The 25,103-nt window shown below is 46.3% G+C and overlaps 1 protein-coding gene across 1 annotated transcript in view; it reads right to left on the bottom strand.

The window, feature by feature from the left end:
• The window catches only part of LOC144141988 (sodium-coupled monocarboxylate transporter 1-like), a 211,098-nt gene that overhangs the window by 61,266 nt on the left and 124,729 nt on the right, over positions 1–25,103 (bottom strand). The window contains exons 10-11 of the mRNA XM_077673418.1: positions 5,731–5,798; positions 1,581–1,667 (exon numbers count right to left, since the gene is read on the bottom strand). Coding sequence (XP_077529544.1) covers positions 1,581–1,667; positions 5,731–5,798 — 155 coding nt within the window. The remainder of the gene's footprint in view (positions 1–1,580; positions 1,668–5,730; positions 5,799–25,103) is intronic.

Below are 25,103 nucleotides of genomic sequence, written 5' to 3'. Positions count from 1 at the left end.
GAGCAGGTACGTTCTTGACGGAAGTAGACTGTTAGTTGGTAGCCGTATCTGCGCCCCCCCCCCCCCCGACGGCATGTTCCTAAATGCAGGCCATTAATTTATTCACTATGAGTCCGGAACAGACACCTTTTGTCTTCCTGAAACCGTCCTGGTTGTCTTTCTCTACTGTCCAATGTGTTTAGGAACGTGAACTTCAATGATGCTTGAGAAATACATCATAAATAAAATTCATTGTAGTTTATTGATGAGCGGGAAATCTAGCGTAAGTTCTGGGATTTCTGTTGATTGCACTGCACACGTTTTATCTACCGTTTTGGCACAATTTATTTTTGATGAAAGCGCAATCTGCAGAACGGTTCGGCGGAAGCCCATCTGCTAGTGAAGCGCTCTGTGCCATGGGTGTGGTCTATAGCGGTTTGCCGAGATGTTTCGTTTTTTTCTGCGTTACTCATAACACACCGAATCCATAGAATTTGAACAAAGAAACCCTCGCGGCACAAAGGGGTCCTCTGTGCAATTCACCAACGCACCTGGAGGATGACCCTACGCTACGCGTCTATTGAGCAGAAGTGGACGTGTTTAAAATAAGACAACAATTGTGATCGTAACAATACTTTGCTCTCCATTGCACTTTTGTCGCTATGACTGTGCCGGCATAATTTCTTTCAATTGGGTCTGAAAAGATCTTTTCCCCCAGTCACGCTTACCCCCAGTCACGCCGTTCGCTAATTCGCCATTTGTGAAATTCCATCATGATAAAAGTTGCATATTTACATAGATGCACCCAGCCCGATTTTCGGCAAATATTATGCGCTTCAATATTGGCTTGTGCGACGTATGTACAGTCGTCAAAACTGTTAACAACAACAAAGAACGAGGTGCCAGCGTATGCACAGAGCGGCAGCTTACGATAGCGCTCGGGCTGCTAGGCCAGGCTGTGCGCATGCGCTGATGCACCCGAGTGCAGTACAGCAGCATCGTGAGTGCTGATAGCCAGGCGCCAAAGATGCAGCTGTAGCTATCCTGAGCTGCCACTCTGTGCGTAGGAAGGCACCTCGTGTTTTGTTGTTGTTAACAGTTTTGACGACTGTACATACTCCTTTAAATATACTTTAAAGTGCATGTCGTTACAGCTATTACCTGTGACACTATCCACTGCCCCTGCAAATCTTAAAAAAACGCATTAGCCATGTCTAAAAACAAAACACTTCGGGAATAATAATGTTTTTCTATCCTAGTATTCCGCATTTTAAAACTAGTTTTGTTATGCTTGGAATCTTCAAATATATAACAAATTAGTCAATAACAAAAACAGGTAGCATTAGATCAATTTAATGCATTGTACATTAAGAAACAGCTTATTCTTATCAATTAAGAGGCTTTAACTTAGGGAAACCAAACCACGGCGATGAAGCACGCCGTTGTGAAGAGCTACGGTTTAATTTTCACCACTTGGAATTTTAACGTTCGCCGAAATCCTGACACACGGGGTTTTCGCTTTTCACCTCCACCTGAAACGCGGCCACTACGGCTCAAAACAATTTCTCAACCAGGCGGTTGTAGCAAGGTCTGTCACGTACCTTGGAGTGTACGAATGGAAAACCAACGGCGAGAAGTAGGAGGCCGGCGAAAGGACCAGTTGCCGCGGACTTGACCATCATTACGACCTGCGAACAAGCAGAGATTCGTCAAACGTCCCCCAGAGTGCGCCACAGTGACCGCGAGAGATTTGCTAACCCTGGAGCCGTTTCTTCCTGAACAAAATTACCTTCCAGCCAAACTTGTGTGCATAACTGTACGACCTCACGGTTGGGGCGCTCACCTTAAAGCGGTATTTGGTTCACGAGTTTATTCACAGTTTATTCCAGTGTTCGTGTGCAGGGCTCTCTAGAAATTTAGATGGAAACATTTACAGAGCGTTGGCTCTTTTATTTTTTGCATCGGCCATTGGTCCATCTCCATCTTAATGAAGACCTTATCGGGAACACTGGCCGTAACTGAGAAACTAAAATAATGCTTGGTGCCATTTATCACTTCTGGAGCAAAACAAAATATTGCCAAATGTGTTTCCAGTGTTGCCGCACACGGTCATAGTACTGTTGTGAACTGTTTGCGTTCATTCACTCTACATCGTACGTAAAGCACCTGCCGCAGGTTACAGCTGCGCTGGTTAGCCAATTCAACTGTACGAAGTGAATAGCCGAGCTTTTTTCTGCCTAAAGCAGTCACTGCGGGGACGAATGCCTATCATCGTCGAATTTCAATTGTAGGAGTTAATGCAAGATTGTGCGTACAGTGAATTGTTATATGTATTTATTGCCGGCAGAATATTGTTTTAAAAAACGCAAAGTTACCAACGCACGCCAATTTGGTGAAACTCAGCCCCGACGTGTGAAGACTATATAACGATGAAAGCGATTTCTCATTAAGAGTCATAGTGATAAACATAGCAAGGAACACAGGGACAAAAGAAGAGTGGACGGCGCACAGCGCTGAACTCCCAACTGAATGTTTATTAGAAACAAAACAGGTATTTGTACACAAAAACCGTACTATCGCGTGAACAGATAACACGGACAGAGCATGTGAGCGACAACGAATTAACATCTCTAAACATTGTGGCATGCGACAAATTTCGCCATCCAAGAAGCTACACAATCTTCTAGCGGATAAGAAATTGAAATTCCTTGTAAAGTAATCACACAAAAGGAACACTAACGCACTTGCCCTCGTTCCTTCTAATATGAAAAGCCTCTATTTTCTCCCAGACATGCTGTTTTTATGTTTGGCTACTAGTTTGGTGTCCTTAAAAACAGGGAAACAACCTTTATATTTTTGCAGTGTAGTGCGACGTGTGAATAGTCACCACCCTTCAAAAACGTCTATGCTCCATTTGTCGAATGTTAACGCATCGGCCCGTTTGGCCATATAGACTTGACCACAGCCAAACGTAATCACGTACACCACACCAACACTACAGGGCACAAAACTTGACACATGTTTTACTCCACAGCTTCCACGTGTGCGCTGTACCTGCCAACCTCCTATCTACCGCGACATATCTTTCCTAATTTGTCGGGAGCCGAGAAAAGGACGTTTACACTATAGCGGCCTGCTACATTTTTCAAGCCATGGGACAACACCTGCACATATGGCATGACCGAGAAGTCTTTTTTCCTTGACTCTGTATCTCTAGCCGCTACGGACCCAGATTTCACCCACATTTTTCCTTTGTCAACAGCAAGCCGCATCACATGCTTGTACACGGCTGACGTCAGCCTGGCTACTTGTTCATAAAAGCTGTTGGCATACCGATGGACGCTTGATTTGTGGAAAACGCAGCGTAAGGAAGAATCAGTTATGCCAGTATTAACAATCTTGGAATGCCCTGAATTGAAATTGAGCTCCGGCTTCCTCGGCCTATGGCTATACTCCCAACAAACATGTCTTCTTTCAATAAACAACTTCAGGTCCAAGAACGGAATCTGCTTTTCTTTTGGAAGCTCGAACGTAAACTAGAGGCCTAAGCCGCACTCCTTAAAGATTTTCATTACGTCAGGTACCCTTCGGACGAGATAACAAGGTTCCCTAACAACTACAAAATCATGAACATACCCGAAATACTCGGCGCCCGACAAATTAGGAAAGATGTGTAGCGCGGTAGATAGGACAATGGCAGGTATAGCAACATGTGGAGGCTGTGGAGTAAAACATGTGTCAAGTTTTGTGCCCTGTAGTGTTGGTGTGGTGTACGTGATTCCTTTTGTCTGCGGTCATGTCTATATCGGCCAAACGGGCCGATACCTTAACATTCGACTAATGGAGCATAGACGTTCTTTGAAGGTTGATGACTATTCACACGTCGCACAACACTGCAAAAAATTTAAAGGTTGTTTTCCTGTTTTTAAGGACACAAAAGAAGTAGCCAAACATAAAAACCAGCATGTCCGAGAGATAATAGCGGCTTTTCATATAAGAAGGAACGAGGGCAAGATCGTTAGTGTTTCTTCTGTGTCATTACTTGACAAGGAATTACAATTTCTCATCCGGTAGCAGATTGTGTAACTTCTTGGATGGTGAACTTTGTCGCGTGCCACAATGTTTAAAGATACCAATTTGTTATCGCTCACACGCTCTGTCCATGTTATCTGTTCACACGACAGTATGTTTTTTGTGTATAAATACGTGTTTTGTTTCTAATAAACTTTCAGTTGCGAGTTCAGCGCTGTGCGTCGTCCACTCTTCTTTTGTCCCTGTGTTCGTTCCGCTGTTTTTCACCACGAATCTTATTCAGCACCATCTAGCCCAACTTGCCATCTTACTTCAGTGCACTGCTCATTTTGTGTCACTGGCAACATTGGTTGAGGCTAAAGTTTTCCACCTGGTCAAAGAGGTACCAGAGCGCTTTCCTGATTTTATGCCTATGACTTTTGTGACCCGGGAAAAATCGGCTTTTTTTGGTTGTTCCAGAAAATATTTTTTCCTTGCAACAGACAATGAGTGATGCTGAAGTGTAAGATACCTAACGATAGAGAAAGAATAGGATTTATTAAGAATAGTAATTTGAAACAACAGATTTATTACAAATTGTATTAAAAACTACCAAGCAAAAATAATCAAAAGAAAAACAAACAGACGAAAACATCAATACCACTTTGCACGAGGTGCACGTAAAAAATTGAAATATACAAATATACAACTATACAAATCGTCTCGCCGGATCAAAGTCGACACCCTGCAGATAACAGCTGTGGCCTTTAGAACGGTGCCAGATCGGTTTACAACAACGCGAGCCCGCGATAGAGCGACCGAAGAAGATAGCGAAACTCAAGGACGCACACGTGGTGATGGTCCGGGGTGACCTAACGCCTTTTCGCTGACCTAGGAAACTCTGACGAATCGAAGCCGTCTTCCGTGTCTGTGCTGCTAGCATCTTGCACAGATTTAAGCTCAATCAGGCAGTAATCGGTCAAAATTACCCGTTTACGCGCAGCATCGGCAAGCGGCAGCGACGCCATACCTGAGGCCGCGTGAGCTCGTCTGCCTGGCGGCGAAGGACATTTAAAAAACCCCACTTGGCGGAAAAACAAAATTCGGACGCGAAACTTATAAAATACTTCCTCCTTCCCCATTTGAATGGCGTGAGGAGTGTAGAGGCACTCGGAGAACGCCAAAATTTGAATTTGTATTTTTCTATAGCATACTGTCGATGGAAACAGGCGAGGTAACGAAAGTGCTATGATTAAATATCTTTTGTTCCCAGAGATCACCGATGTCCTAAAACTTTGAATTATAGTGGATGGACATCTTTGTTCGGCCTACGTTGGCAGGCCTGATAGGCGCAGCAAGCAGGGGAACATAAATATCCGCAAAAATACCCCTGCCAGTGGCTGAGAATTAGGCCGATCCATAGTGGACATTTGCCGTTAAGGCTATTGTTTGGGATGTACAAACTCCTTTTGAAAATGGAATCATTGTCACGGGACGTCAGCGTTGCTGTTACAGTGAGAATTTAGCGCTTTTCGTTTCGCAACATTTGGTCCTCGCGCAAATGAAAGCAATATTTTGAGCGAGATCCCAGTAATGTTGCTCGTCATCAATGTTTTTTTTCCTAGAGGTGAAACCCAAGCACATCAAGAAGATTTGTAGCGGTTTTTTGTTGGGCGTATGTTATATGTGCGATATTATCCCGGCAGATAGGCGGGTCCTTGGGACGAGAACTCTACTCACCCTTGTGATGGATCCCATGTAGACGCACACACAGCTGTACAGCGTCATCACGGCGCCGAGAAAGAAGCCTAAAAAAGGAGAATGATGCGTAAATACTCGAAATGGGAACTCAGAGCCGTAATAAGGTCACATGAACTCCATGGAACGTGGTATTAAGTAGTGATTTATTCGGGCAACAAAAGATCTGACCTTTTGACCTAGAAAAATTGCTGTACGACCGCCGTGAAAGTTCGAGCTCGTGTCTATGCCATTGTTGGTACCCTGTTGCTTCTTCCTTCCACACTATGAACATTTTGTGCCATACGATCACCCCAAATTCTATTCCGCAAACGCTCAAATAAAGACATTTCCTGTGGCGCGACTGAAAGGGGTCGGTTTAAAACTAAAGAAAAGCTAGCCTGCCACTTACAATTATTGCAAATGTCGGTATTAGTCTGTGGCCTAGCTCAGAAATACTAGCCGCGTGTTAGCTTTGTCCTTGCCTTCCGTGTCCGTGTTTTTTGTGCGCTTAAGATGAACGTGTTTGCTTTGTCGTTTGGTCGATTTCCCGTGAGGTTGCAAGACATGTGCTGCGCGCATTGACACGGGTGTGAAGCAGCAGCGTTGTCTAGCTCTGGGGTTTCTGTTTCCAGTTGTTTAATTCCCTAACATGATACACAGGGACCGTGTTCTTATACGGCAACAAACATATTATGATAACAGATGCATCTGTTTGCAGTTGTTTAATTCCCTAACATGGTACACAGGGACCGTGTTCTTATACGGCAACAAACATATTATGATAACAGATGCATGAGAAACACGGAAACACATCTGTAGCAACGGAAAAGAAACACATATCTGAATGGATATCACCACTGCCGTGCGAAAATTGCGAGAGTAGAAGGCATTTGTTAGCGGGCCTCCTTAACATTGACAGCTTATTCCTGCGCTTCCTTCTGCACATATTTACGCGGGTATTACAGCCATCAGCCGATAAGCTGCCTCGTAGAGCGAATCAAACCGATAGGCAACACGCTCGGAGCGCTATGATGACCTGTATTGGCAGTCTATTGATACCCCATGCCATAAAAAGGAATTCTTGACTTTAAAGCACCTAAACGCACACCTTGTAGAAGCCATAGAAATTTGTTCGGTTTGTTTGTAGACTTCAAACCAATCAATATGATTCTGTTGTAACGTGAAATAACCTAGCCATTGAATGTTTCTAAAAACTCGCAACAACTAGTCGATTGAGGGATTTGCGACTACTTTATAGAGGTCGAAAAATAGGTTCTCAAAAAGTGCCGACACAGTAGTGTAATGTTCAGGATACATCACGTTGGACAACCGGCCCCAATGGGCCTTCTTAGGAAACGACACAAAGTCCCAATTAGGCTGCAAACTTTGGGAAACCATTTTTTGTGTTTTGTGCTTCAAATATATGCCGCTATTCTGGCCGCTTTGACAGCCTATTGACTAAATATGTGTGCTGTTGTTCCATTTTTTTTGAGAACCACCGGCAATATCTAAGTGCCCCGTAGTATGGCCAGCGCTCCCTCACTTCCAACGCGCCTACAGCCAACATTGGCATTATAGTGTTTATTATGACTCATTATTTTAGGTGCTTTCATAAATGTTTTAAGAAAACATGGAAGCAAATAGCAGTAAGAAGTTGCATAGGTTGCGAGGGTGTGCTGCTACGCCCGTCAAAATATGTCATCCTGCAGACCGTCTATTCAACCCATTTCTTTGTTTACTTTTCCACTGCTTTCTAATGGTGCTTCTGGTAAGTACGAAGGAATAAATTAGTGGCCATACCAGGATAAATGCGCAAATACCTGGACTATTACAAGTAGGAAAGAACAAAACTAAAAGGTAACATTAAGCATCAAGAGTGTTCCGGAACAGGATCACCGACGCCAACTGGCCCGTCAGCTGGCCCGGGGCTAGCAAAGTCCGCTGTGTTGAAACGGAAGGGTTTAGAAAATGATGAGGATAATTGGTGCTTAGTGGCCCATACAAACAAGGCCTAAATGGTGTAGTCATGTGGGGTTGTGGCCATTACTACGTCTGGAAGGCCGATCCTGCTCTCATGAGTGAATGCGTTACGGGCACTGGTCGCGCGGAATTAGGCAGCACCCCAAGCCTCCTTCAGCAATTCCATCAACACGTGGATTTTTTTATCCGGTGGGAATAGTGCAGCACCAGGATTGAAACCACGCTCCTTCTGCACGCGAAGCCCACGCGTTACCTGTAAGCCACCGCAGCCACCATAGGGTAAATTGAGGGCGACTCAGCGAGCAATGGAACGAAATATGGTAGGTGTATCATTAAGGGACAAGACGAGAGCAGAATGGGTCACGGAACAAACGCGTGTTAACAATTTATTAGTAGAAATTAAGAAGGAATGGGTATGGGCAGGGCGTGTAATACGGACGCAAAATAGACGTTCGTCATTCAGTGTAGCTGGGCAGATCCCTAGAGAATGCAAGCGTGGCAGGGGGAGGCAGAACGTTAGATGGGCAGATAAGATAAACAAGACTGCTGCAATAAATTGGCCGCAGTTAGCACGCGAACGGGATATTTGGCGATCTATGGAAGACACCTTTGCCATGCTGTGTGCGTAGGCAGGCTGCTGATGGTGATGAAACTAGGGCAAAGCGCGCCAAGGACAAAGGTATGTAATGACAGTGATAGATATGTCAATACTAAATTGTGTCAGTAAAAACAAAACTGAAACGAACTAAAAGGCAATGAAAATGGCCGGTGCATAGGAACAGGATGGGTATGCATCATTTGTAAAAAGCCGCAGAAATTTGACGTCAGTAAAAACTGAAAAAGAGGAAAATGTGGCGTCGAGTGCCGTGTGTGTAATTAAGATGTGAACTTCAGATAGGGCCTCTCCACACATGCTACACAGGAGTCTTGAAGATCCTGTGAGCAGGTACGAGTGTGTTGCATGTCTTTGCTCGATCCGTGGCCTCGTCAACGTGACTTTTGCGTATCTGTTGCGTGTGTCAGTGTTGTATGGTACCAAGTGGGGTTTTATTATGTGTATTGTATTATCTGTCTGTTCACTTCAGTCTGTTTGCCATTTTTTGAAGGTGTTGTCTGAAATGCGGCTTGAGGTAGGTGTAGGGTATTGTTGTGTCCATTGTATTCTTGTGTTTGGCAGCAGCAGCCCTTTGATCTGTGGCCTCATTTCCGGCAATACCGGCAGGTATTGGGATGGTAACGTGGGCACGACACTGAGTGAATTTATGTAGATGATGGACTTTGGGATATTATGTGGAACAATATGACCTGCAACACGAAATTGGCATACACTTCTGCCGGGAAAATGGTACTGTTTACATTCATAAATGTACAGGCATTAAAGATGGACGTGTGCGCACCACGAGCCACCACGATGAACGTTTTTGATGCATCAATAAACATTCTTCAGCCTAGTGATTGTCCTGCAGATACACGAAATCCTGCAAAATAGCAATGTTGGGTTTTACGTTCTTCTGGAACTGTTCAAAAGGCGGTCCACCCGATACAGAGCGAAGGTAGCATTGGGCTATACAATCAATACAATCATATAGATGATTTCAATGGCTGAGGAGGAAACCGATAGCTCGGAAACTTCCTGTTTCACCCTGAGTTTGAAAGGGACAGAAATGGATTGGCGGTTTGAAAAGAGTTAGGGTGTGGATGTATCGTTAATTACATATTTAAAATGGCGGTGACTCAATGATCAAGTTTTCGAAGCATATAACAAGTCAATGTAATTACGCTGCCCTAGGAATGATTTTTTATACTCGGCGTGCCGACATTGCACCGGGATAGTACGGAAAGCACCAGACGCAAGCCGCATCCCCCAGTGCAACACTAGGTCGACCATTTTTAAGGCTAGTTCCTTTGCTGATCCACACATAACATGCCCATGGTCTAAATGCTAGCCTACAAAGCTGGAAGAAACTCGCAGAGTACGTTTTTGTCACCACCAGACCAGTTACGTGACAGGAATGTAAGAATAGTTATTTTCGGTACTTTTGTTTAAGCTGTTTTACGTGCGGGGTGAGAGACGTTTTTCGCAAAAAATGTCAACAAACTTGTGTTTTCTTTTCACTGCAATCGAAACACTGTAAGTTTGAAGTCAGGATCGCGCCACAACTGACTCCTTTTAGAGAACACAATAGGAATACTTTTGTCTAGGTTCAGCTTAAATCCTTTCTTATCTGCCCAGCAGGGAAGTTTCTTAAGACAAAGCTGAGCTTACCCTTTTCATACTGACCGCTTAAAAGACTTACAAAAACATTTGAACATCATGTACATACAATGAATACAACGTTATTGGTGGCGATGCCTGATCTAGTGAGTTCATATTTACTTTAAGCAATGTGCAGCTCAGAGCTCCCCATGAAGGTACGCCATTTTCGGGCACATGAACCTTTGAAAGTGCTGACGTAATTCTGACGCGAAATTTTCATTTAGGCTTGTAGCTACCAAGGGAGTTTAACATGTTGCCCGAAACACCGAATGGCTTGAGGCCTCTCAGGATCCCTTAGCGCCAAGCGGTATCATAAGCCTTCTCGTGGTCAAACAGCTTTATGCAAAACTGTTAATGCGCGAAGATATTCTTGATGGTCGACTCGAGGGCCACAAATTGATTTTTTGCAAATCGGCCTGCCCATTAGCCAGCCTGGCAGGTTTCAAGAAGGCCATTGTGCTGTAAGAAGTACATATGTCACCTATCGATTATCTTCAGGAGAACTTTGTACAGGCAGCTAGTAAGAATAATGGGGCCACAACTTGAGAAAGACGGGCCTTACCCTTAATTTAAGCCACCACATTTGTCTCTCCAAGACATTGAAATGTGCCTCTAAAGTGATATTTTATTGTATGCTATTGTGTCTGCGCCTGGAGCTGAAGGCGTACATGTTCTCAGAGAATCCTTCAGCTCATGAATCGGAAAGTGTGAATTGTAAGATATGCACCACTTATTGATATTGTGCAGGGACTCCTTTTTGGCAGATATTCTATGTTGTATGAAAGTGTTTCTGTAGTGTGCCGAGCTGTACAGGTGTCGGAAGTGTTGTGCAATTGTATTAGCATCGTCTTCAAGTGTGTCCCCTGTAGTTCTGACCAGGGATAGGCTGTGTCGGTTGTACTGGGAGTTTACGTATTCGTGTCTATACGTTGTGTGTGTCTGCGTATGATTTATGGAGCGTGCCAACGCTGCTTACTTCCCGCCCATCGAACACGCTTCACAATAGCCTTTGCTAATTTTAAAGATATGAGGTTGTTTGATGGGGCGCACCGACGAAGGATACGACACGCCTTGTTGTGGACTCATCGCGCCGCCGACAGTCGTTCTTCCACCAGGGCCTCCTAGGGTTGTGTGCGGCAACGGAGACCTGGGGATTCGACCTTTCGGTGGCGTCGAGGCTGTGCGCCGCGACGAGTTGAGTTGCCTCCCCTAGTGGAGGTAATATGTCTCTATTAATATACTCCAGTTCGCTCTGGCTTCATTGAACGTGTTGTGAGAACGTGGACTATTTGGGCCTTTACCTATGTGTGTTAGTGCGGTTTGGAAGTGGTTACTGCCCCATGGGATCGTGTCTACCCCTCCTTCTAGAGAGGGTAGAATTGTTGAGCGAATAGTGACGTAGAGGTGTAAGTGTTGTGTGCTATGTTGTGCTATTTAGGCCGTTTCCTGTTAAAGAGATAGATTTCTGATAATCTTAAAAAAGTTTAAGTTGACCTCCGGCCTCCGTGCTGGAAAAAACCCACAGTAAATTATGGATATTGAAGTCACCTACTAACAAGTAGGGACCAGGTATTCGATATACCTGAGTCTCAAAATCAGAACATAAAAGCCTATAATAATGTGGCAGGTATATGGAGCATATTGTTATTAGCCTATTAAAGATGGCTTTTCGAATAGGAACAGCATGGCTTCGACGAACAGAAAGTTTATTAAAAAGACGAGCTGGCTGACCGCGGACAATTGGCCCTCGTGGGCATAGCTTGGCAAAACTGGATGCCACCCACTCAAACTCACTCAAAAAAATATATTTATCTTAACGCACTCACTCGCACTCCCATTCGCCACTCCGCCCTCACCACGCACACTCAGTGGAACTCACGCTCGCCACTCCGCTTTTACTACTCACACTCACTCGCCCTCATGCTGGCCATTCGCCCACCACTCGCACTCACTCACGTTTACGCCCACCACACCGCTCTCACAACTCGCACTCACTCAAGCTCACGCTCACCCATCCATCCCTACGACTCTCACTCACTCCCGCTCACGCTCGCACCTCGTCCGCACCACTCGCACTCACACGCGCTCATGCTCACCCCTCCGCCCCGCCACTCGCACTCACGCTCGCCCAGGGCTTCACTACTCGCACTCACTCCCGTTCACGCTCACCACTCATCGTCACCATTCGCACTAGCTCGCACTCACGCTCGCCACTCCGCCCTCACCACTCGCACTCACTACCGCTCACACTCGCCACTCGCCCACACCATTCGCACTCACTCACGCTCACGCTCACCACTCGTCCCCACCACTCATACTCGCTCGCGCTCACGCTCACCACTCGCATTCGCCGCTTACATTCCCTCGCACTCGCACTCACCACTTGCAATGGGCACTCACACTCACTCGCAATCACCACTCGCTTCCTCCACTCACACGCACGTACAAATAATTTCGGGCATGAAATACTTACTGATTTAAGCTAAAATTTACCTTGATCAGAATGGGGTCTCCCTTTTTCCTAAGTACGTATTCGGTTATTATATGCACGGCTTGATATGTCACTTTAAAAGCGGTAATCGTCGCTGGATTCTTTTACGAAGTGAACAAATTCTCGCAAATTTGCCTGAAGCCCTTCATCATAACTTTTTATTGTCTATGACATTTCGCTCCGATTCTACGAAAGAAAATAAACACTGAAAATTTTCAGAGCGTGGCAAAAATAAAAGAAATAGTCCAGTTCGGAAGAAAAGCTTAGAAAAGCTGTTTCCATCTGTCAAAATACTCGAATTCCTATCTCGAAGCGCACTATCCGCGCCACAAAAATTGCGCAGTCAATTTGCTGTGGACAACCCTCAAAACAGTTTATTTCAAGAGTAATCCCAGGTGAAAAGGGCGCATAGCGATAGTGTCCAGCACAAAACCGCCACGAAAAGATAGAAAACGGCAAGCAAGGTGGAGGAAGGCTACTCGAGCGCTTGTTCTTGAGCGCTGGGCAGAGACAAGGCGAGAGAGAGAGTGGCGCAGTGTGGTCGCGCCAAATCGGCGATGCCTGACTTTAGCGCGAGCGTCTTCATGGAGACGAGTTGCCTGGCGCCCGCCTCCATCCTCGTCCCCCTCCCTAAACGGCAAAAGCCTGCTGCACAGCAGAACCGCAGCTTATCCTACACCGTCATGCGCCTGCACCGGGCACCAAAACAAGTTCACGTCGAAAGTTTATATGAAATAACGGGGAGAATAGGCCATTGGACACACACACGCACACGTACGCACACGCACGCACGCTCACACGCATGCACACGCACGCACACACACAAGCACGAACACGCACGCAACACACGAACACTACACGAGCAGACGCACAGAAACACACATGCACGCACACAAACACACCAACGCAGTTGAACACGCGCGCGCACGCACCCACATACCGACTCGCCCGCACGCGCACACGCATGCAGACCCACAGACGTGAATACGCACACGCACGCACGCACTCATTCACTCATTCATACACTTACAAATTACGCTATCCGACTGCCGAGAATGCTTACTATTCGTCACACCACTGAGGGGTCACAGTACCCATACGCCATCGGCACGCGGACGACGATGAAGTCCGCATGAAAGCGAATATCATAACAGAGCGCCGCCGTAACAAGTAATGACATTGCAAATACTGATACGTTTAATACGCCAAGGCCTCGAAAATGAGCTACTGCTTCCACAACACGCCACTCGCCCATCTGAACCATTTCGCCATCCTGATACGAATCTGCAAATCTGTAAAATATGCAAAAATCTGCGATACCTTTTCCAACAAATACGGGCACTCACAATTTGCGCTTCAGAACAGCCGGCCATTTGACAGCTGCAGCAAGCCGGCCAATTATGTACACCAAGTACTATGGCACTAGACCACGGTTCTTCCTAATGCCTCCATCGCAGCACTCAGCGGTAGGGGAGTGCAACCGCTTAATTTCGACGACGTTACCGACACTAATTCCAACACAAATTGCTGCGAGACAGAAACATCATTCGGCCAGAGTGCGCGCAAGAGCCCCTGAATGAGTAATCACAGTGGGAGTATCAGCGCATTATGGCGTCAGACGTCCATCCAAATCGTATTCCTCAATCAACAGGTCACTGGAGAGTTGGTTCCATGGTGTCCTCATTATAAAGGGGAGTAGCCACATATTCCCGAAGCTAAAGGTCGTTTCAATAATTAGTGGCTGTGCGTACGTGTGGATACCGCCCGCAGCAATTACCACAGTAAGCGGCTCCTGCGACGAATGCCAACAGCGAGTGATGCTCACCGGGTTAAGCCGCGCACATAGCAAAGAAGCGCGCGTTCACTCGCCACTCATGAGTGGTGAGCGGAACTGGCGCGAGTGGTGAGTGGGACTCACCGCGAGTGGAACACGCACTCGCGAGTGGTGAGTGGGGCTCGCCGCGAGTGGAACTCTCACTCGCGAGTGGTGAGTGGTTCTCACCGCAACTCGCACTCGCGAGTAGTGAGTGGGGTTCACCGCGAGTGGAACTCGCAATCGTGAGTGGTGAGTGCGGTTCACCGCGAGCGGCTTTCGCACTCGCGAGTGCTGAGCGTGGCTCGCCGCGAGTGGAACTCGCAATCGCGAGTGGTGAACGGGGCTCACCGTGAGTGGCGCCCGCACTCACTCGCACTCACACTCACCAGGCCAAAACGATGGTGGGGCTCACTCACCCCTCACTCATGAGTGGTGAGGGGGGGGGGTGTGAGTGCACTCATTATTGAGTTTGTCGACCTATGCCTGCAATAGAGGGATATTGCCCTCCACTGCCGCCTTCTAAACCGCCCATACCCACCCCCACACCCGCACCTCTCCGGAGGCAGGCCACATGCTGCGCATCATACAAATACACACCTTCCCACACAACACAATTGATACACAGTCATCCACACCTCTTCATTGACCATACACTCTTGAGAAAAAAGGTAGTCAGTACTGACTTATTTTACAGAGTCATTGGCTTGCTACAGAATTGACTACCTTTGGGCTCTTATGGGGAGGGTCACCAGACTCTCTTTCAAACAGTCTTGGGACTCTTAGGGAGGGAGTCGTGACGAAGAGTCAAAAGTGAGTCTGCAGGACTCCTGAAGATTAGTCACGCTGACTCCGAAATAGTAAAAAAAGAATCTGCTTGACTACGTTATGGCCGCAGCAATCGGAGTCGTCCTGACTCTGTTTGGAAAAGAGTCTTGCGACTCTGTTAGACCGAGTCAAAAAAGGGTATGCAGCACTCTGTAAGAGAAGTCACCACGACTCCTAATTTTCAAACGAAGAGAGGCTTCATGGCTACTTTGCGACTAGTAAAAGTAGTCACAAAGACTCTCCAATTGGCTAGAGAGAGGCCGCTTGGCTACTACATGACCCCAGCGAAGCCGCCATGACTTGCTGAAAGGAAGTCCCGTGACCCCTGAGATAAAGCATGCACGACTCTGCAGCACAGTCACGGAGACTCGAAATCTGCAAAGAAAAAGTCCAGACGACTATTTTGCGACTCGAGCAAACAGGATCCCTTCAGAATCGAACGGATAAAAAATATATCATACATATACTACTATGACCCTATAAGGTCAGCCATGAATACATGCATGAAACATCAATGCAAAGTACGAAAACGTCTACTTTATTGAAATAAAGCCTGCATTCGTTTTTTAAATTATGCATTGGCTCAATGAATAGCAAAAAATTCTGGGAAAAAATCACAAGTTTTTGCATTACACAAAAACTAGAAAAAACATGAAAAATACAAGATTCAAAATTATCACCTTAGGCAACATTTGTGTATCAAATAACAAAAACTTCTAACATTCAACGGGACAAGCAACACTTGAGCTCACAAATACAAAACACAACACTACAACAGTGATCAGCCATCAGCTGCGGGCTCAACAACTAACAAATTGATAAGTGAATATGAATACACAAATTTTCTTAAAACCACATTTATAAAAAAAGTGGTATGAGAAATAAAAATCACGCATTTTTGTCTTAGGCAACATATACGCGTCTAGAAGAAACGTGAGAAATACAAGATTTAAAATTATCACTTTAAACACCATTTGTGTCTCAAATAACAAAAACTTCTAACATTCAAACAGTTGAACTCACATATACAAAACCCAACCCTACAACAGTGATCAGCCATCAGCTGCTGACTCAACAACTTAACAAAATGATAAGTGAATATGAAAACACAAGTTTTCTTAAAACCACATTATCACAAATATTTGAAAATGTCACTTTAGACAACTGAATTGAAAAAAATTCTAGAACAATACAACTTACAAACCGAAAACAGGACAATAAACTACACAAAACAGAGTTCGGCAGGGAGTTATTGCTTAATAAAATTGTAATCTTGAACACATTCATATTTAATGCATACCGCTTGGTTCAGCTTAATGGAACGGCCACTTTGACCCCTCATACCCCATGCAAATGAACATTACAAAAGGGGTGTTAACGAATTTTAATTGATGATTGTTATAATTTTCCTGAGAATATTTTGTTCATTTTAGAACACAGAAATTTACTCGGAGCCCATATGTTGCAACACCCATCACTTGATTTGCTGGCACTGAACAATGTAGTTTTTCCCTGGCTGCCCCTGCACGAGCTCTCACGGTAGCTTTGTCGCCGGCATTAAGGTGCTCAAGCATGCGCCCTTTCGCACCACCATCAGTTCCTCCAAAACTGTAAAGATCTGCTTTGCAGACTTCACGTACTGCAGGTTGTATGCCCAGTACATGGCACATACAAGACCGATTCCTGACGTGAAGTCAAAGACGTCAACGGATACATGTTCGCACACCACCTTCATTGAGTCGGACCCGAGTGGGCTGCTCCCCGTGTACAGCAGAGTTGGGTGCGAGTATGCACTATCTGGGTCCTGTAAAAAAAGACGAATACTGCTGAAATTTAGTTGGTGTAAAAAAGTAGTTTATGTGGACAGACATCATTATGTATAAATTATTACTCTGTCTTTACTATACCACGTGGACTGAGAACGAAAATACCTGCGATAATAAGTTACAGGGAAAGCTCACAGATAGTACATCCCCCGGTGATGTGAAGACGCGCTTCCTATGATTAATCATTGGGGCCGCAGAAACCTGTCCTTAGAACCTACGCATTAAATACACCGGTTGTATAACGCGCAAGTACACGCAGCTAGCTTCATGTGATGTATGACTTGCAACCTGACACCCCCATTGCGGTTAAAAAACCTGCATACATCCTACCTTTCAGGTCACTTTTCTCGTCACATTTTCCTTTAACATTGCGCTATCTCCCGGCTTGTCTGTTTGTGGCACCACCCTTTTCTACTTGTTTCTTTCCTACCTCAGTATACTCAAGGAATTATCTCAAGCAATTGCGACTGCAGCCGCTCGTGCCTGTGTTTCTGTTAGTTAACAATCGGTGAAGGGTGCTCAGAGCCACAAGGTCCATTTTTATTTTTTCTCGCTGAGTACAACAAACAAGTGCTACAAATGACACTCACGCTTGGTGATAAGATCAAAATAACCGAAGAGACCGAAAAAACACTCAGCTACCGCCGACCCTCCCATCTACATTCGTTGCTTCTTTGTTCACTAATAACAGCAGTGCAGTTCCCTTCAGCAAATTTCCTGCTTCAGAAAATGTCCTGCTTCACCCATTGCATTTGCAATCTTCTCGCACTTTCGCTATGCTCAACCTTATCAGATGGCACACAGCTAACACAGCATACCGTTATTGGAGCGCACATACTGTGGAAGTAAATATATTTTAGGAAATAGGTACTCAGGTTACGCACTCACAAATTACATCAGGACAAGTTACACAGTAAATACCATGTTGCGCCGAACCATTTCCAAAGCGCTGTCGTCTGTCTATTTTCGACTTCTCGTGTCTGTATCTAGTCTGTGCTACTTCAAGATGGTAAACCAGCACTAGTAACTTCCCCACTGTGGATATTTCCAAAGCTTGACTTTGCTGGCAGATATCTTAAACACACTGGTTCCTTCCCAGGGTCTGGAGCTCCCCTTAAGGCTTCTCTTTATGCTAAGTTACAAAATTAAGGTTTTCAAGAAACCGAAATTTTAAGTGCAACTGACCTTTACGAAAGCAAAAAAGTACAGGATCAGGGCTATTTCACTAACTGTGGTCAAAGTAACCATAAACGTTAAGCCTAAACATGTCAGCCAGCCTTTCTAAAGAGCAACAAATTTTTTTCCCAGCTGCTGTCTCTTACATGTAGATCATTTCTTTTAGTTTAAGATTGGGTACACCCTAATATTTTTAAGGCCGAGGGCAACACCAGCCAAGCGCCCCTTGCCAATGTTGCCATCTAATTCGCAAATGAAGCTCACTGTTCTCACCAGTGTCGCAAAAAGGTCATCCTCTCTTTCCTTCCCCAAATAGGGCAGCAAAACGGGAGCGCTGACACCTTTTGCATCTGTAAAGAGAACTAAAGTTGTACAGCCGAACCGAACTTATAGAAACCATTTACATGGAATTATCCAGTATGTCGAACGCTTTCCGGTAACAGTATAGTTGTAGTGAAAATGTAGCAAAAATTACGTCTTTATCGAATAAAAATACAAGCTAAACCCCCTATATCGAACAGAAAATAACACAAGAATGCCCCCCCCCCCCCCCCAAGTTTGCTTTTCGTCAAGGTGAGGGAGAAATTCCGCCGGCACATCCCTTAAAGCGATTTATCCCGGCAGCTCATGGGCAGTTGGCAGCTCCTTCCCTCCTTTTAGCTCTCCCTCCCTATCGTGACGCACCTGTGCCGTCGAAAGCGAGCTGTCGCACCCCCATGGAAAATCGGATCGTGGCCCGTCCAGCAAGTTTCTTTTTTCGTTCTTTCTGTTTGTACCGTTTGCGTTTAATAGGCTTATTTTCGAAGTGTCGTTGTGCTGGCTAGCGCTAGAAACGTTTATATGACGGATCAGCTAGCTCTAAGCGGCCGAATTTGCATTTTGCCGTGAAGCTGGCAATCATAAATCGACTCAAACGCGGTGTGGCGCTATAGTACTTTAGAGCAATTTTCATCTAGTGCAAGATAACGCTGAGTATACTTAGGTACAGCCGGACATGGCTGGCACACAAATTTCCTTGCCTGCTTCCTTGTGTCTGATTTCCACGTACAACGTGTGCTCGTTAAGGAGGATATTTCCCACCTTTTGCTCACGAATATGGCCTTGCAAACGCTGCTGCGCCACCCTAAAGCATAATAATAGTTCACTCCAAAGCCCACACAATGCTAATATACCTTTCGTTAGACCGGCGGCCTATGAACAAAACGCTTACGGTGCGCAAACTGCAGCAGAATGGTGCGAAATTTCATGTTTGCTGGGGCAGGCGAAACCACACTTGCGAGCAAACATAGAAATGGTCCCATAACGACCAAAGTTTCTACACAAGAATCGGCCACAGGAGTAGCATTAAAGCGTGCTGCGCACCGCCTATAGGCACCGGACACTGCAGTTTGCGCGCGACTCCAGCGCCGCCTCTCGCCGCCGCTAAGCAACACTGGGTCGGTGGATGTCGCGACCGGCCGTTCAGAGCACGTAAAAACACACGCGCTGCGTACGGAGCGACGTTGTGTGGCGGACGTTTTTGGAGAAACATAGTTACAATTGCGAGTTGCAGGGTCCGAAAGGATCAAAAGGCTGCAGGAAAGAATTAGTGGCAGCGCCGCTACCGCTGCGCGAAAGACAGCCACAATCGCGAAAGGCAGCCTGCCATTGTTCTGTACAGGTTTCTCGCTCGGGCCGCCGTGGGAGAATAAGCGTCGCAAGAAATGATTTTTGCAGTAAGAAAAGTCAAGGACGTAAGAAAGTCATGACATTTTTTGTCAGTGGAAGGAGTAAACGTATGAGTACGATTACCGTTTATGCGCAGCGCAGACACGGAGGGCCGTAAAACTAAAACGTTTGCTTTCAGTGTTCATACACATCACGCCATAGAGTTAATCATCACGCGCTGCGATGAATCGCATACCGTCGTAGTAGTTGCATAACACAAAATTACCACTTCCGCCACTATTCTTTGATCAGCAGTAACCTTTTTTTAGCGACATTCACGGCACCGAATGCATACCAAAAGGCGGCACAAGAATATGCATTCACAGCACTTCGCGAGTGATGCCAAAAGCAATGTCAAGACGGTCAATACGCATCCCGCTTACTGCCCTACTTTGTTCCCCGAAGTGTACATAGTTCGGCCACGCATTCCAAGCGAGAGCGTGGAAAGCTATCAAAGGCAAGGTTGCGTTCACTCGCGCTGACTTCTTTAATGCGTTTTGCGTACTCTGAGTTGAGGGTATGATTGTTGCGGTTGTGATTGTTTAAGCAGAGGATGGAAGGGAGAATTCTTTAATGCCTTTTGCGTACTCTGAAAGTTGAGGTTATTATTGTTTAGGCAGAGGATCGCGAGGAGAATTTTTTAATGCGTTTAGCGTATACTCTGAAAGTTGAGGTTATGTTTGTTTAGGCAGAGGATGAGGAGGAGAATTCTTTAATGCGTTTTGCGTACTCTGAAAGTTGAGGTTATTATTGTTTAAGCAGAGGATCGGGAGGAGAATTCTTTAATGCGTTTCGCGTACTCTGAAAGTTGAGGTTATTATTGTTTAAGCAGAGGATGGCGAGGAGGATGAAATACTTTTTTGGAGATTTCCGAACGGCCTGAACAAACTGTATCAAACTTAGCCGCTAAGTCGACTCTAACATTGCTCGCAAGATAGAAGCCGAAACTAAACGGAATCTTCGTAAAGACAACCGCCGCTCCGCAGCAGATTTCGAACTGTGTGGAACTGCGTTTACTTTGTCAACAGCTAATAACGTTTGGAATGCGTTGTTGATTAGTGACAACACCAACCGAGCAGAAGAAGGGCTGACCGAAAAAGTAACTGTAGTGTGGTTGCGCGAACAGAGGAAACAATAACACAAACACGCTTCTGTCGTGGAGCGCCGTTGTATACGCCGGCTACTGACCTGAATTGGCGCTGTAAATAACCTTCCCTTGCGGAGACTGGTATTTCACAACGATGTCTGTCCCGTTAATTTCTTTCACGGCGCACACGCGCGCGGGAACGTACAATCTCTGTAACTTCTCGCGCACGCGAGGCCGACAGTAGTAGTTCAGCCCTGTAATTGCCCAGAAATCGCACAGAAGCTATTGAGACACGGGGAAACTATTTGCCAGAACAGTTTTCAAAGTCGAGACATTTTTCAAAAACAATTGCAGAATCGCAAAAATAAACCTAGAGGTGCCGAATATATGAACGCGCGGCCGCCGTCTGCCTCTCACCGACCCAAAGTTAGCTCCAGCTTCCACGGGGCGGCGCTGGGTGTACTTATTCGTCGCGCCCTCTGAGCAGTGACCGGTGCCTATATTCCTCTAGCACCAGCCACCGTAAGCTTACCGACGCGGTATTCGGACATGATAACCTGAAAATGCTGAAAAATAAAAACAGCATTTCACTATGCCTCGTGGTACCATTTACCTACAAAGCTACACCAGCTTCCTCGAGGACCGTGTGTACGGGATGTCGGCGCACGTTAAAGATCCCCAGGTGGTCAAAATTAATGCGGAGCCCTCCAATATGGCGTTCCGCATTGCCCGCTTTGCGTCGGCGCGTTAAACGTTTCAATCAATCCAGCTTCCTCGAGGTAGCGGGCGTTTTCTTTGGTTCATGGACACTGCAATGGAACAGTTGATACCCTTTGAACCGTTATCGAAGGGAACTTATTTCACACTCGTTTATCTTCGAATACACTGAGGGGTCGGCAGGGAGGCTGAGCGGTGGGGAGGAAGGGCGCAGACCCATTAGTGCTAGTAGAAATCTGCGGAGCGGGCAGTACTGAGCATGGTTTGGGCGTGACCTAGGTGTACATCGTTATTTGCTCAAGTTACTGCACCCCACATTCAAAGCTATGTCGGCAATGTGACGCCAGCACACAGGGGGAGGAGGCGCTCGCGTGAGCCCAGCACACAGTGGCCGTAGATACTCTCTGGCGCCGGGTCGCTAACAATTGTTTTCAGCGCATAGGCCTCCTGCGCTGGAGTTTTGGGGACGTGCAGCGCCCCTAGCGGCCGACGCCTCTGGGTAGTACAAAAGCAGACGACCCTCGCCGCCCTCCATGTGTTTTCAATTACAAGCCAGAGTGAAAGTTGGTTGTGGCGCTTTGTGGCCTGTTTAAATGACTGCATACTGTATGAAATAGCTCTTAAAGTAGTTGCAGAGGCTTAAAAAATAATATCCGCTAAAAGAAGCCGATTTGTCGGCTTTCTTTTGAGCGAGCTGTCGCGGTGGTCGCGGCATGGGACAGTATCGCCAGGTCGGGTGGTTTAACTGTTTGACGACAGTTATAGTTTTTTTTCTTCTTGCGTGCGGTCGACAAAGAAAAGTTCACGAGTAGCATAAACACGGAACGCTGCTCATCCTATATCCTGAGGTAACTGCAAAACGTTGCTTCAGCGGGAGCATGCAAGCGAACGCAAGAATTGCGCAGCCGACTCAGCTGACACTGCTGGCCTGGCACCGCCTTTGATACGAGTGGAAATTTTTTTCGTATTTTCGCAAACTAAAGGATTCTTGCGTAACGTTTTACGCCGCACGATTAACGAACAGCAGGGTACATGTATACTAGCGAGTAGGTGGGGCAATACGCCAAATAAACAAATTAAGTGCTATTAAAAGACGAAAACATGCACCAAATCACACGCCCGCTGCCTGCAGAGATGTGTACTTCTATAACATCACATAACACAGCCGCATACACGGCGCGGGGCCCCGAATATTTACACACGATCATCACTGACTGTGTTGGTTGTCTAGTGCAGGGGTCGTCGAATCTGAACGCCGACACGCCAGTTTTGACTTCAAATGGAGTTAGACAGCCAGACAAGAACAGAGAATTGGCGTCCTCCAATTGAATTGCCCTTCCCCCCCCATTTCACACTTCGCCAGATTATTGTCAAATATTATTATAAATTCGCTGAATTTTTTCTCTTTGCATTCAAAGCCCCCCTCCTCCTCCCCCTCCCCCCCCCCCTCCGGATTTGCCGTCCAGCCTTCCGCCGTGTCGGCTGCATGGAACTCGGCCGTTACTGACCCTCATTGCGAACTGGGAATGTATGTTGCAAGAGCGTAATTAAGTAAAGCGAGAGCAAACAAGAAAAGCGAGCGGCCTCTTAGTTCGCCCGACCACTTTGTTTTACGGCCACTAATTTCGGAATCGCAAAACAGATTTCACGCTTCTGACGGTCGCGGCATTTTGCCACTGAGACACGCAACAAGACGGCAAGATAACGCTGCACCATGTATTCGTAACGGCGACGCAAACGAGCACTGTTTAATGAAAATTCACGCATAGTGTGCAGGTACGCAAAAGAGCGGCGCACCGCAGCAGGCGATCCTGCGGTCCGCCGGCTCGCTGGCTTTTTAAAGCGCGATCATCGCCGATTGCGGCACTCTTCTTTATTGATTGGCTGTTTTGGAGAAGTCTTTGTCACCTAGAGTATTACATTAATCTAGAAATCTCACTGAAAATTTCACTTCGTACGACCATCGATCGGTGAACCTGCAAGTAGCAGACGCCGTCACGGTCCCGGAACTTTCGTCGTCGCTGTAAACGTGTTTAGCGCCGCAAAGCTTTTTTCCTTAATGCCAAGTTGATCGCTGAAATAGATCGGACGCGTTGGGGATGAGCTGGTGACCAAGTCGCAAAATAATCGGGAACGTCGAGCTCATTTTGTTTCTGTCAACACGGGATCCTATGGGACCCGCGCAGCTTTGTACTACTCGGAAGTACTGCCCGGAAGCAGCTTGCGCAGCGCCCCCTGGGCAGCGCAGGAGGCCTATGGCGACAAAGCAAGCATGCGAGCGAGAAGACAGCAACATATCGCAGTGAGACAGGCTGCCTCGCTCCCGACATCTCAACTGCGCATGTCCGCGCGTTTTCCTCGGCGGTGTCCAGGTGACGGCACCGGGATCTTCCGCCGTGCGCTCCGCGGTTCGTATTTGAATTGTTCATTACTGTACGCGCACAATTATATTCTACCAATACATACGCGTCCCGCATTTGTACGAAGTGACTGCTGCTCGGCCGCCGAAATAATCTGCTGTCGATCACATACACGTTTCTTTTTATGTTGACATTTCGCCCCTCTGTCAGCCTGAGCCAAACTCATCAAAGCGCACTCAACATTTTGTGTTCGGGGTCAAATAAAAGCGCCACAAAAAGTAAAACAAATTTTCACTGCGCCCTGGCCGTGAAGCGGCCAGCGCGTTCAAGGTCGCCGTTTCGTCGGCGGTGTGCCATCGGAGGCGGCTCGCGCCAACGGTCATTCTGTGCTGTTCTCATACTCAGGCCGTCGAAAACCTGCCACTCACGCAGAAATGCGGTTGGACGTTTCTGCCACGACTGTCCGCTAAGTATTCAAGCAGCATATCTGACACACTTGAGCGTTCTTCGCAGAGTGCACGAAGTTTTTTCACGAGGGAAAATCTCTCGCCGCGGTGAATACTTCACTTACCTCTATCAGATGCAGTTGCTGTGTTGCCGCAGCTCCGTCCGAATATCTTCCGTCCATATACCTTGCAGATCTGACAAAGCGGATGCCCATATACAAAACCCGTAACACAGAACTTTGCGTAATACCTTTTTCGAGAACTTCGTATGGGGAACAAATGCTTCGCGGTTCTCTCCTTACGCTCATAAATTAGCTGCACAAACAGACGATAATATTAGAAAAAACTAGTGGAGCAAAACTGCGCACAGTTTTTGTACATGCTGAATGATATCTTGAGAGAAATTTTGAATTTATTCGTATGTCGATGAAATGTTTTCTCCTCATTTGTATAGCGGTGTTATCGTGAATAAGTTATCATTCTGCTCGGTGAAATGAATTCCGCTGTTGTGCCTGCTGTCTTGCTCTGTGCGCTTGATCCTGCTGCATGTTTTCTTGTTGATTTTTTATGTACGTAACATGATTTAACATGTATAACATGTTAAACATGCCTCCTTGTAAAGGGGGGCCGACCGAACCCTTGTCAAGTGACTAGTCTCCACTAATTGTTCGGGCCTCCTTTTTGG

The sequence above is a fragment of the Haemaphysalis longicornis genome, unplaced genomic scaffold (assembly GCF_048455015.1).
Source record: "Haemaphysalis longicornis isolate Haplotype H1 unplaced genomic scaffold, Haemaphysalis longicornis Haplotype H1 scaffold_6, whole genome shotgun sequence".
NCBI classification, from domain to species: domain Eukaryota; kingdom Metazoa; phylum Arthropoda; class Arachnida; order Ixodida; family Ixodidae; genus Haemaphysalis; species Haemaphysalis longicornis.
This window is presented reverse-complemented; position numbering and strand designations above follow the sequence as displayed.